This window comes from Chenopodium quinoa, unplaced genomic scaffold (genome assembly GCF_001683475.1).
Source record: "Chenopodium quinoa cultivar QQ74 unplaced genomic scaffold, ASM168347v1, whole genome shotgun sequence".
NCBI lineage: Eukaryota > Viridiplantae > Streptophyta > Magnoliopsida > Caryophyllales > Amaranthaceae > Chenopodium > Chenopodium quinoa.
The window spans coordinates 5,140,018-5,152,032 of NW_018743331.1; the positions used below are offsets into that span (position 1 = coordinate 5,140,018).

Genomic DNA, 12,015 nt, shown 5'->3' on the forward strand with positions numbered 1-12,015 from the left:
CAATAATCTTTCTTCTTATTCTTTGTTGTCATAATTTAAAGTTAGTTAATTTATAATAAGCATAAATATCCGTCCCGGTGGATATAAAATTCCTAAATCTGTCCTTGGTTGTATATTATTAAAAGTGTTCAAACTACGAAAATGTCATTTAAAGATATCAGATTAGAGTTTAGGTGAAATGAATATGCATGTATCCTTATATGAAACAAGGTCAATGGCCTAAAAAAATTAAATTAAAAACAGATATCTAACTAAGTACACCCTATGATTTAAATACAACTCCTATGCTTTCACAATTAAATCATTTTAAAATACCACCACAAATTAAATTGATACGCCCATCTAGGATGGCAAGGGATAATATAACATGTACAGTAAGTCAAAGTTCCTATATACCCCGTCCTTTTAATTTTGCCCGAAATTCTTACTTGCATAGTCCATCTTATCTAAACTTATCTAAATTATTATCTGTTACATTAATATATTTATCCTGAAAATAAGTGAAAAAAGGTAAACTAAGGTAGTCTTTTTATTTTCACCTTATTCAAATATTATTCGATAAAACTAATTTTCACTTCATTAAAAACATAAGTCATGTTCAACACGTAAAAATAAGCTTCAATTAGTAAAATTGAGTAATTTTAAAGAGCAAATATCATAGAAAATTATTAAAAATAATTAATTTTATTAAAAATAATTTCAATTTCTCAAAAATAGGTAATACTAATATGACCTAAACATGATGACTTACCTCATCTTTAAATACACCATTGGGACAATTTGAAAGGAATTCACGGTGAAATTATAGTTTGATGATCAAATATGACTAAAATATATATGAGGGTATTTTTGGGAGAAGAAAAATAATGTGCATGGACAGCATAGTTTACACATCTCCCTAGGATTGCATCATGCAAGTAATTTACTTAATTATCTAAACATTATTTATTAAATAATACACACGGCAACTAAACCTACTTGAGATTGGTTTATTTGTTATTATAATTTCCTTGGGTGGAACAAACCGGCCAATTTAATTCATTTCTTCTATATTCACAATTTCCTTTATTTTATAATTAAAATTATGAGTTTTTTTTTTTTTTTTTTTTGAAGGGAAATTATGAGTTAGTTAATCATTTTGTTATTTAATTTTATTTTATTATACAAATTGCCTATATATATATGCACAGTATTCATACATACTATCCACATTCATATATCTTCAAACAAATTTAGAAATCTCCTACTTGTTATATATCTCTAGCTCTTTCCTCCAAGTAATGTTGTCATAAGATTGATCTTCTAATCCAAAATTATAACATATATTTTTGAAGTTCGACGTCTTCATCGTACGACCTTGTCACTCGACAATCGTGGGATCAACAATTCAACATTATTGGTAAGTAGTCCGAATTTAATTACTTGTATTTCGACATCATTAATTAATTTCGTACCTCTTCAAATTTCATCAACATTTTTGGTCCTAAATGTAAAGTCAAGTTGTATCTTATAGATCAACAATTAGTCAAAAAAAGGCTCTGCAAAATTCCACATTTTATCAACAGTACACTAGACTTCGTTGACTCAACGTATTGACCACTTTACCATGCAAGAATCTTATTATAAATTTCGTATAGTTGCATCTTGCATAATTAGACTTTGATCAAGCAAAGTTTCTTGAAAATTTTCATTAGAAATCTAATATTTATAAAAACTTCTAACAAAGTTTGAAAATCAATACAAAAAAAAATAGTATATCGAAGATATATTATTATTAACATTTTATTTTTGACTTCAGAAAATGGCGGATAAAGTAAGTGTAACGTACACAGTCGATGAAGCACTTGTTACGATGGGGTTTGGAAAGTTGCAGTTTTTGGTGTTAGCATACGCCGGAATGGCGTGGGTTTCGGAAGCTATGGAGATGATGATTCTATCGTTCGTCGGACCGGCCGTTAAATATGAATGGGAGCTTAGCGCTGCTCAAGAAAGTCTTATTACAACCATAGTTTTTGCAGGCATGTTCGTTGGTGCTTACTCTTTTGGTCTTATTTCCGATAAATATGGAAGAAGGTAAATATCATTCAGACAAATTATATCTTTTTGTAGAAACTCTTTACTCATTATTTTGTGTTATATTATTGTGTGAAAAAAGATAGAAATACTCTTTTTCTGTTTGTCTCCATTGTCATTTTACTTGTATTTTAATGCATATTTTTAAACATTAATATTGTTAGCCTATTTTTTTAAAAAAAAAATGATATGGAGTATTTTAAAACTAAGACGAATAAGTTTCCGCTTGTATATTTTCTTTAAGGGTTATGTATAGGGAACTCTTAGGGGTAAGAATAAGTATTTGATATCTATTCTAATTTGATACAGAGTATTAATTTTAGAAATGCATCAGCAAATTACGCACAAATTAGTGTAATTTATGTTAAACTTCGTATCATCATTTATTTTTTTTTTCTCCATTTTTAGCTCCTTATAGGTAGCCTTAAGGGCTTGCTATCTATAGCATTTTCCTTTTTTTTTTTTTAGTTGTAATTAACAAATAAAATTTGTTCTTAAAATAATATCTTCTCAAATTAAAATTTCAAATACGACAAAAAAACTACGTAAATTATTATTACTATTATTAAATCCAGTTTAATTGGGTGGATAAGTTGACCATTTTATGAACTTCTGTTCTCCAGTTTAACAAGGTCTAACAACTTGCTGTTTGTTTTTGAATTTCTTCTGTCTTGATCTGCTGTTTTAACTAACTCCTGTATGGGCTGTATCATGTGTATTCAACTGCACGAATAATTTTACAATTAGCCTTTAACATACACAAGTAACTTATTTTGTAAGCGAGTTACTCCAACTTTAAATTTGTTATTTTACGTGTAGAAATAGTTGCACGATAGGTAGTGATGTAAAAAGAATCCGATCTATTGTCTAAAAATCACTCCAAGACAATAACGAACTAATCTAATAGAATTTTACTCGACGTGACATTGTCATATGGATCGGAACATGTATACATCAAAATACCTAAAATGTCAAGATACCCCTGATATTCATAATCTTTAAGTCAGATTTCATAAGATTCTTTTCATGCTTTGGTTGAATAATACTAACATAGCATACGGCATAATTCTTGGATCATTTCAGGTGTGTTTATCAGTTTATGTTACGTTTTGGACATAATTAACTATTTCTGCTTCATGAATACACAATAATATGTTACTCAATTTTTTGCAACTCTGTATATTTCAGGAAAGGTTTTGTGTTTTCGGCAGTAGTAACATGTGCAGCTGGTCTACTGAGTGCAGCTTCACCAAACTTCGTGGTGTTGCTCGTTGCTCGTTGTTTGGTAGGCGTCGGATTAGGAGCTAGTCCTGTTTTACTGACTTGGTTTCTAGAGTTTGTACCTGCACCTAGCAGGGGTACTTGGATGGTCCTTTTCCAAGCCTTTTGGACCATCGGTTCCATCACCGAGGCTGCCTTGGCATGGGTATGTTGGTGGCCCTCTATGATCAATTTTCGGGTTCAGATAATAGATCACATTTGACTTTATGAATTATAGTATGAAAATGAGAAAATCACATTCTTAATAACATCTAAATAAAGACAAACAACAGGAAACATGAACTATTAATTAATTTTTATTACAATCACAAGATATATCATTTATAAAATTTACTCTCCAAACTTTAAAATTTCCAATTAACCTAAAGTTTATATTATCAACAGTTATGTCATGATCAAAATTTTAATCACATATAACATGCTAGTAATAAGAGTAAATATTAATTACTTGTTGATTCTAATATGGTGCTAATTTTTTGACAGATTATAATGCCGAAATTGGGATGGAGATGGCTGTTGGGTCTATCTGTTCTGCCTTCATTCATCCTGCTGGTATTCTATTTCATTACCCCTGAGTCGCCGAGATACTTATGTTTGAAAGGACGAAAAAAAGAGGCAGTTCAAGTTTTGGAGAAAATAGCTAGAATAAATGGCAAGGAATTGCCTCCTGGTGTACTTGTTACTGATATGGAGCAAGAAGAAATAAACTGTCCTACAAAAGCTGTTACAGGGGAAGAAGGTGCAGCACCTGCGAAATATGAGGATTCTGATATGTCTGTCGTTCGATCTTTTAAAGTACTTCTTTCAAAGAAACTAGCTCCCACAACTTTGCTCCTGTGGGTAGTTTTCTTTGGTAATGCATTCGCGTACTATGGCATCGTGTTGCTAACAACTGAGTTGAACACTAAGGACAATACATGTGATTCTCATGTTGTTCATAAAAAAGAAAACAGTAAGCCTGATATTGATTACAGAGCTGTGTTCATCACTAGTTTTGCTGGTAAGTTTGTCTACTTTTGATTGATAAAGACGGTTTTATTGACTAATTAACATGTACTTGTACATTTTTTTCTTGGTACTGACATTTTTATCTATAACTCTTTGTAGAACTCCCTGGACTTATTATTGCTGGCATCCTGATTGATCGAATTGGTCGTAAGTATTCCATGGCAATCATGTTTGTTGCTGGTGCAATATTCCTGTTTCCTCTGGTTGATCATCGATCAAACGCTATCACAACAGTTCTGATGTTTGGGGCTCGAGCCTCTATCATGGGGAGTTTCACCATTGCTTTCATCTTCGCTCCAGAGGTAAATTACTTTTGATTAAGACACATTCTTTTTTACCTGCTACATATTAATTTTCTTATAGTAGTAACATTTGTTTTATGAATATGTATGATGCAGATATACCCAACATCAGTGAGGAATACGGGTTTTGGAATGGCGAGTTCTATGGCAAGAGTAGGCGCAATGGTGAGCCCTTATGTGGCTGTAGCTTTAATACAAGGATGTCATAGAATGGCATCAATCTTGTTTTTCGCAGGAGTAATATTAGCTGCTGCGATAGCTGTCGCGCTAATTCCATATGAAACAAAAGGGCGCGAGTTAACTGATAGCATTGATAGTAATAAGAATGACATACCCAAGGCCATAACACTTACACGAGAAGGAGCTCAACAAAAACCACCAAGTAGTTCCGTTAATGTATAAGCGTCTTCTAACATTGTTCGTTGAGATCCTACGAAGAATACGAAACAATTTTAAGAACATCTTACTCTGTTGTTTATGTATGTATGTATGTGTTTGGTAGTAAAAGATAGAGTTTGTATGTGTTTAACTATTGTTTTTGGCCTTTGAACAGAGGACCTATTAGTGTCAGTTAGTAATGAGCAAATTAGAGTAGCTAATAGTTAAGGCCAAAAATCTTAGAGAAAGTTGTGTAATGTTTCTGGTGTGCTAGGATTTCTCTTCATACAGGAGCTTGGGTGTTTGTATGTGTAAGTATTTTCAGAGTCAATGTCAAATTCGGATAAAGTGATATATCATAACTATTTTTGATTTATGAGATACTCCAAGTTGTATTTAATTTCTCTCTTTTTTTGGATACATGTCGATGTAAGTTTCAACAACTAATTTATTAAATTAAAGTTATAAGACTTTCAAAAAAAAAAAAAAAATTAAAGTTATAAGACTTTGATATATCAATCTAACAAGACCTGTTATTATATTTTGCTTAATCAAATCATCGAAGATTATTTATTTATTTATTTATTTTTACTTTAATCCAATCGAAATTTGACTCGATACTGGACTAGAAGGGGATGTAATGAAAAAATAATGAGGGGACCAAATGATTCTAAGGGGATTTATCTGTCTTCCTGGTCTTCGACACATGACAATGACTTTTAACATAATATTGTGTCAAGGGAGGTAAAGACGGAGGAAAACGTGACTTCCCTTTTTTTTATACTAAAGGAAAATTATAATGTTTCCATCTCAGAGTGTGTATTTTTACACCATTGGAAAAATTGTTTTCTACCCCTTCACAGGCTAAACAAAGAAAAATGACGAAAAAATGTAAAATTTAATTTCCATTAAAACACTTTACATCAAACTAAATGTTTCGGGGTTTTTTGTGAGATGTCCTGCGGGAGAGTTACTTCACCAAGACTGGTTCTTCTTCGCCTGTACCTGCAAGCAAATGGAAGCTCCGGGTGTTCGGAGTTCCGCCTCCGACGATCAAATTAGTAAATGTCGAAGTTGAGTAAAATGCGGAAAGTAAAGTGAATCTTCTCGGATCCCGAAATCAGGTGATTTCTCTGTTGTAAGAGAATAATAAATGATGTAATAAATAAACGTGTCTCCAAATTGGGGTAAATGTCCCTATTTATAGGGTCATTGAGAAATGTGTCCTTACGTATGTCATTCAGTCCTATATTGGTGGGCTGCGCCGTTTTACGGCGCTTTGGAAATTAGGCTTGTGAAGGCTGCCAATTTCCTTCATTATCCGCATGCCAGGTGTCATGTCCTGGTTGGCCCTGTTTGGACACTTCCTACGGTGACACGTGTCACACTCTTACTGGACCATGTGGCTTGGGTAAAAATACCCAAATCATTTGCCCCCTCATAGGGGTGACATGGCGTGCCACATGGCGCCTGTGACATTTGTCACACATGCATTGGTGACAGGTATTTTTACTATTCACCTTTTGGGGAAATTACAGGGATGTCCACAAAATTTTACCCCTCTATAAATAGTTTTTTACCACCCTCATTTTCGCATATTCACGAAAAATCTTTGGGAGAATCTTTGACTTTGAGAGAAAAAACCTCTGCTGCTTATACTTTGTTCGCCTGCATCGCAGCCGTCTCAAGCTTCAATAAGTTACAACAGTACCTTCATTTTAAAGGTAACCGTCTGTTTCTTCTCTCATTTTCACTTTTTATTTACCGCCTGTGTTTGTTTTCCTTTGTTTTCAACAATGATTTCACAAACACACACGACACGACCTAGGATAGCAATTAACCGGTCACCTAGGACGGCTGATGTATCTGTAACACATTTTTGATGTATCTCTACTTCTCACCAAATCCCAACCACACACACACACACACACACACATATATATATATATATATATATATATATATATATATATATATATATATATATATATATATATATATATAGATATTTTGTTACTAACACCTGGCTTGTTTTGTGCAGACGAAGCAATGGAGCACCTCTCTTCTAGCAAGAAGCCTGCCAACTCTACAACCACCTACCGCTTGATGAACAAGCGGAAGGCTGAGGAGTTCAAGAAAGACCAACTGGCTCATGTAAAGATCTTCAGTTTTCTTTTCGTATTTTGTAAAAAAGCGGCTCTTCTTTTTCCGCCTGCTTCTAACTTGCTTTGATTGATACTTTGTAGGAGGGACAGAACAGGCCACCAGTGCCCCCTCAACCAAGCCAAAAACTGCAAAAGCAGACGGTAGACGATTTAAGACGCTTGGCAAGTCAAGGAAGCATATGGCGCACAAGCCCCGTGCGTCTGCCCAGACGGGGAATGACTCTCATCCCTATACCAGAGGCAAGTCTCCCGCATGAAGAAGTTGGACGCCTACAAGGAGTTGAAGGGTGGCCAGCCATCCACCGCTGGTACCGGCTTAGCAGCAGTAGGCGGGAGCAAATCGCCTTTGGAGAAGGAGACGGCTGTTGCCCAAGGTATCTTAGCCTTTAATCCCTTGCCTTACACTGGTAGGGTTAAGTCATATCAGTAGTCGCCAAGCAGCTCTGAGGACACGCGATCTATTAGCCGGGCTTACCTCATCTACTTACAAGATGTTGATTGTGCAAATGTCAGCCAAAGTCTGTATATTCAGCAGTTCACAAAGAACATGCTTAAGGTCGTCTCCTCTGCCAAGAGGGAGTTAGTAAGAGGGGTCGGAACCCTCAACTTCGACGATATATGACAAGTTCCTAGGTTAATCAATCACTTACGTAATTGCCCCAAACCAAGTAGACAGCTGTCCAAGGAACAGATGGTATATGCTTGGATATCCAGACGGCCCAGGATATATCCTTGTCCATCGAATAAAGAACCACTCTTAGCCGTCTGGATCATTCATCCAAGTACATAACCAAATTCCCTTTTGGAGAATAGCGCGTGCAAACGTCTTTCTGACGCCTGTCTTATTATGCTTGCTATAAGCAAGTTACGCATGAGAAAGTCAGACGGTCTAATGAACCTTCTGAAAGATAGGTTAGTAAACCTATTATTTAAAAAAAGTTTATCTAGGGTTTTGCAGTGACCAACACCGCGCGGAAAAAAAACCGCCCAAAGATCCGTGCATAAATTAAAGCAACTAAACATTTGTGCAATTAATTAAACAATAAACACATAATAATAGAGAGAGAGAGAGAGAGAGAGAGAGAGAGAGGAAAACAAGATCATAACCTTGATGCGTGTTTTCCACTTAGCACGAGCACGAACTCACGAACGGAGAAAGAGCCTCAAATGCGACCCCTCCAACGTAGTCCACCCACGCGCCCAAACTTGGCTAATATTACCGGCTAGGGTAATATTAACACTACTAACAAGAGGGTCTCTTTATTAGGTTTTCTCAATGGAGATAACTTGTATAGAGTTCAACTCTTGCCATAATTTCCAAGGGAGGCCTTGAGTATTTATAGGAGAAGCATCTCCATTCCCTTGATTTCCAATCAATGTGGGACTTTGCAAAGTTAAGAAATAAATGCATTTAATTTAATTCTAAAATAAATTAAAATACAAATAACAAATAATCAAACAACAAGTGGCACAAACATGGGAGGGTTAGGTGAGGACCACAAGGGAGGACCACAAGGCCTTCCTTTCTCCCCAAGCAAAACTAGACCCTATACGCGCGTGCCAAGTGGCAGTCCTAGTGGCTTGCCTTGAACAACAAGGCTTGTCGTTGCTAGCAGCCTTGTGCTCTCGGCTGGGCCTGCTAACCTAGGCCCATCACAGTATGCCTCGCAAGCATGCGGGCTGCTACGCTGTAGGGCGCTGCTACTGCTATCGTAAGCCCGCACGCCCTTGCAAGCTTTTGGTGCTTGCTAGTCGCAGCGAGTGCTAGCAATGCCTAGCACGCCACGCACGTAGCTGTTTACCTTGCTAGCCTGTGCTGCCACAGCCCGCATTTGGCCAGCACGCCCAACTCGCCCATGCGCGTGGCTTGCTAGGCTTGCGGCTAGTGGTAGCGAGCATCATGCACTCGGCCAGCAGGCCTAGCTAGTGCCTGCGCGCATTAAGCTAGGCTTGCGGTCAGTGCTTGCTTGTGGCTGCTTGTGCTAGCCTAGCCCTCGCATGGCTAGGCCACTGTGAGGCTAGGGCTATGCACTTTAACTTTATTATTGTTGTTAGATTTATTTGTTTGTCTCGTTAATTCCTAGAATTTAACTCGACGTTCGATGTTCGGCTTCGACGCTCTAAGCTCGAAATCCGATGTCGGAGTATGTATCCTCTTGTTTGACGTATTAAGGCCTTCGGCTTAATTTGTAACACCCTAGAAATTCCTTTCCTTTAAAATACCTGTTTTGCCCTTTTTAAAATACGTAAAAGGAAAATCTAAGATATTACCGCCACCGTGAAAACGGCTAAGGCAATTATCAAAGACACACAGCGGAAGACTACCTTTAAAACTATTAAAAAATCAAGTCAACTTTAAAAGTCAAACCAAACGAAAGTAAAAGTCAAACAAAGTCAAACGAAGTCAACCTATAACTTGGAACCATTGTAGGCCCTTAAACCAAAACACTCAAAAATCCTTTTGCGTTAGTCTCACAATCAACATAAATAATAATAATAATTCAAAGCAAATAACACATCAAAACTAAGCATGATTCACTCTTCACTCATGCCCCATCATGATTATGCCTCATCACCTGAAAAGCTTCTCTCTACTTGTCCCCACTACTCACCATTAGAAATGGGTCGTCGTAGGGCCAAGGTAAAGACAAGGCTAAACAAACACATAATACACCCAATCAGCAAAGCTGAGTACATAAGCATAATTAGCACACACTAACATGCTTTCATCCTATCAACATCCAACTTACCTCGATGCACCTGTTTACAAGCACACAACATTCATCACTTGACTCGACTACTAATTAATATTTATTTAATTTTGATTACACATCGAACGGGTTTCCAACCAACTACCTGCCTCAAATAAATTGAGGTAAACTACACCGGGAGCTAACCCGGTAAGCAAATGCCACATGAAGTGACTGGATCCTGCGCATAATAAATAATAAAATGGAAAGTACAGCGTCCTGCACCCCCAGTAGAAGTTATGGTTAAATATAAAACCCCATAACTCCCCCCATATGTTCATACTCAAGGTATATACGTTCCAAGAGTTTTGGTATGTAATCTCTTTCACTTTACGTGATTTACAAATTATTAGACTTGGTGATGACTCTCAAACACAACACAACCAAGCATTACAATTCACTCAAGCAATCAAACAAACCAATTTAATTCTTGAATAATTAGTGACCACATAAATTTAGTGTGGAATCCTTTTTAAACTAACTCGGTGTTAAATAACACCTTAAGTGCATAAGGCACCGCAAATCCTATTCCTCGGTGTTAGAAACACCTTAAGTGCACATAGGCACCACAATATAATTTTTCCATGTGTACTAAGACACTTAAATAGCTCTTTCCTCATGCTTATAGCATCAATAAAAATTATATGAACCATAATAAAATTCCTTTTCCATAATCCAAACCAAATTAAACATCCAGTTTAACCAAACATGCTTTCTAACATGCCAATAATAAAAGTATGGTTCAATATCAACATTCCAACACAATTATTTCCAATCACCAAATCACCATAATTAATTCATACACCACAATTCATACACCATCATCAATCCAAATCACAATTTCCATCCAATACCTGTCATGATACTACTTGGAATTAATTACACAAAACCTAGCATGCTTCTATACACTTAAACTTTACCAAGTACGCGAACGTACCTTAAATCATCTTTCCAACTAGCCACAATGCTAGAAATTACTCAACTTAAAGTCTCCTACAATACACAATTATAAAGGAGTATTAATACCTTTCTAACACAAAATTCCAGCAATATATACTCTCTTTAAATCACTCAAAAATCCTTTAAAATAATCTGATTTTTTATTTAAAACCCTTACTTTATTCCCAATTAAATGGGTAATTAAAGATCTTTTCGAGAAACTTAAATTAGGCTTATATATAAAAATTTCTGCATTATTAAAACTTATAAAATTGCTGTAATTTGGTTTTAAAACATTAATTTTAATAATTTCAATCAACCACAATCAAATTGCATCCATAAACATTAATTTAAAAACCTAGGGTTTTCAATTTTGGGGCTTTTTAATTAAAAACTAAAATCTGAAAATTATAATTAAAATACTTGTTATTAAACATCCTAAGAATCATCACAAAACCCAAAAACAAATATTAGATTTAGGGTAGATTTAATTAAAATAAGAAAAACAACATAAATCTTTCGTTAAAATCAAAAACTGCCCGAAAACCATATTTTGAGGCTGAATTTGGCCACGAAAGGGTGGTGTTCACTACCTATGGTAATGAGTTTTTTTTAGAATATCGTTTACACACGAAAAAAACTATTTTTTTGTAAAAATCGAACGAGTTAGAATTTAAACGTGATTACATCGCAATTAAGAAAATTACGAACGGAGAATACGCAACATGCAACCACCTGGCCGCCGCTGCCACGCTGCCTGGTGGCTGCTGCCACCGGAAAAGGTTGGTGGTGGTGGACGACGTGTGTGGTGGTTAAATAATAATTAAAAAAATTAAATTAATTAATTAAAGGGAAAGGGGAAAATAAAGGGGAAAATAAAATAAGAGAAGAGAGAGAATTTACCTTTGGGTGAACTCCACCCTAGGCACATAAGGGGTATTTATACCCTCTCTTTTAATCCTCCTACTTACTTCCCTTAATAAACCCTTTCCTAATCAAATTAGGATTTGACTTTCTTTAAAGCTTTGACCTTTTTAAAAATTATCCTATTATAAAATAATGTGCCCCAATATTTTTAAATCATGAAATAAAATATTTTCAAAATTATTAAATAATAAA

At 35.5% G+C, this 12,015-nt stretch overlaps 1 protein-coding gene across 1 annotated transcript; it reads left to right on the forward strand.

Annotated features, from left to right (window-relative positions):
* The first annotated feature begins 1,131 nt into the window (after positions 1-1,131).
* Positions 1,132-5,442, forward strand: LOC110737816 (organic cation/carnitine transporter 7-like). Its single transcript, XM_021918162.1, has 6 exons — positions 1,132-1,399; positions 1,799-2,073; positions 3,262-3,499; positions 3,838-4,354; positions 4,462-4,664; positions 4,761-5,442. The coding sequence occupies exons 2-6, from the start codon at positions 1,802-1,804 to the stop codon at positions 5,064-5,066; spliced, it is 1,536 nt and encodes a 511-aa protein (XP_021773854.1). The 5' UTR covers positions 1,132-1,399; positions 1,799-1,801; the 3' UTR covers positions 5,067-5,442.
* The last annotated feature ends 6,573 nt before the right edge of the window (positions 5,443-12,015 follow it).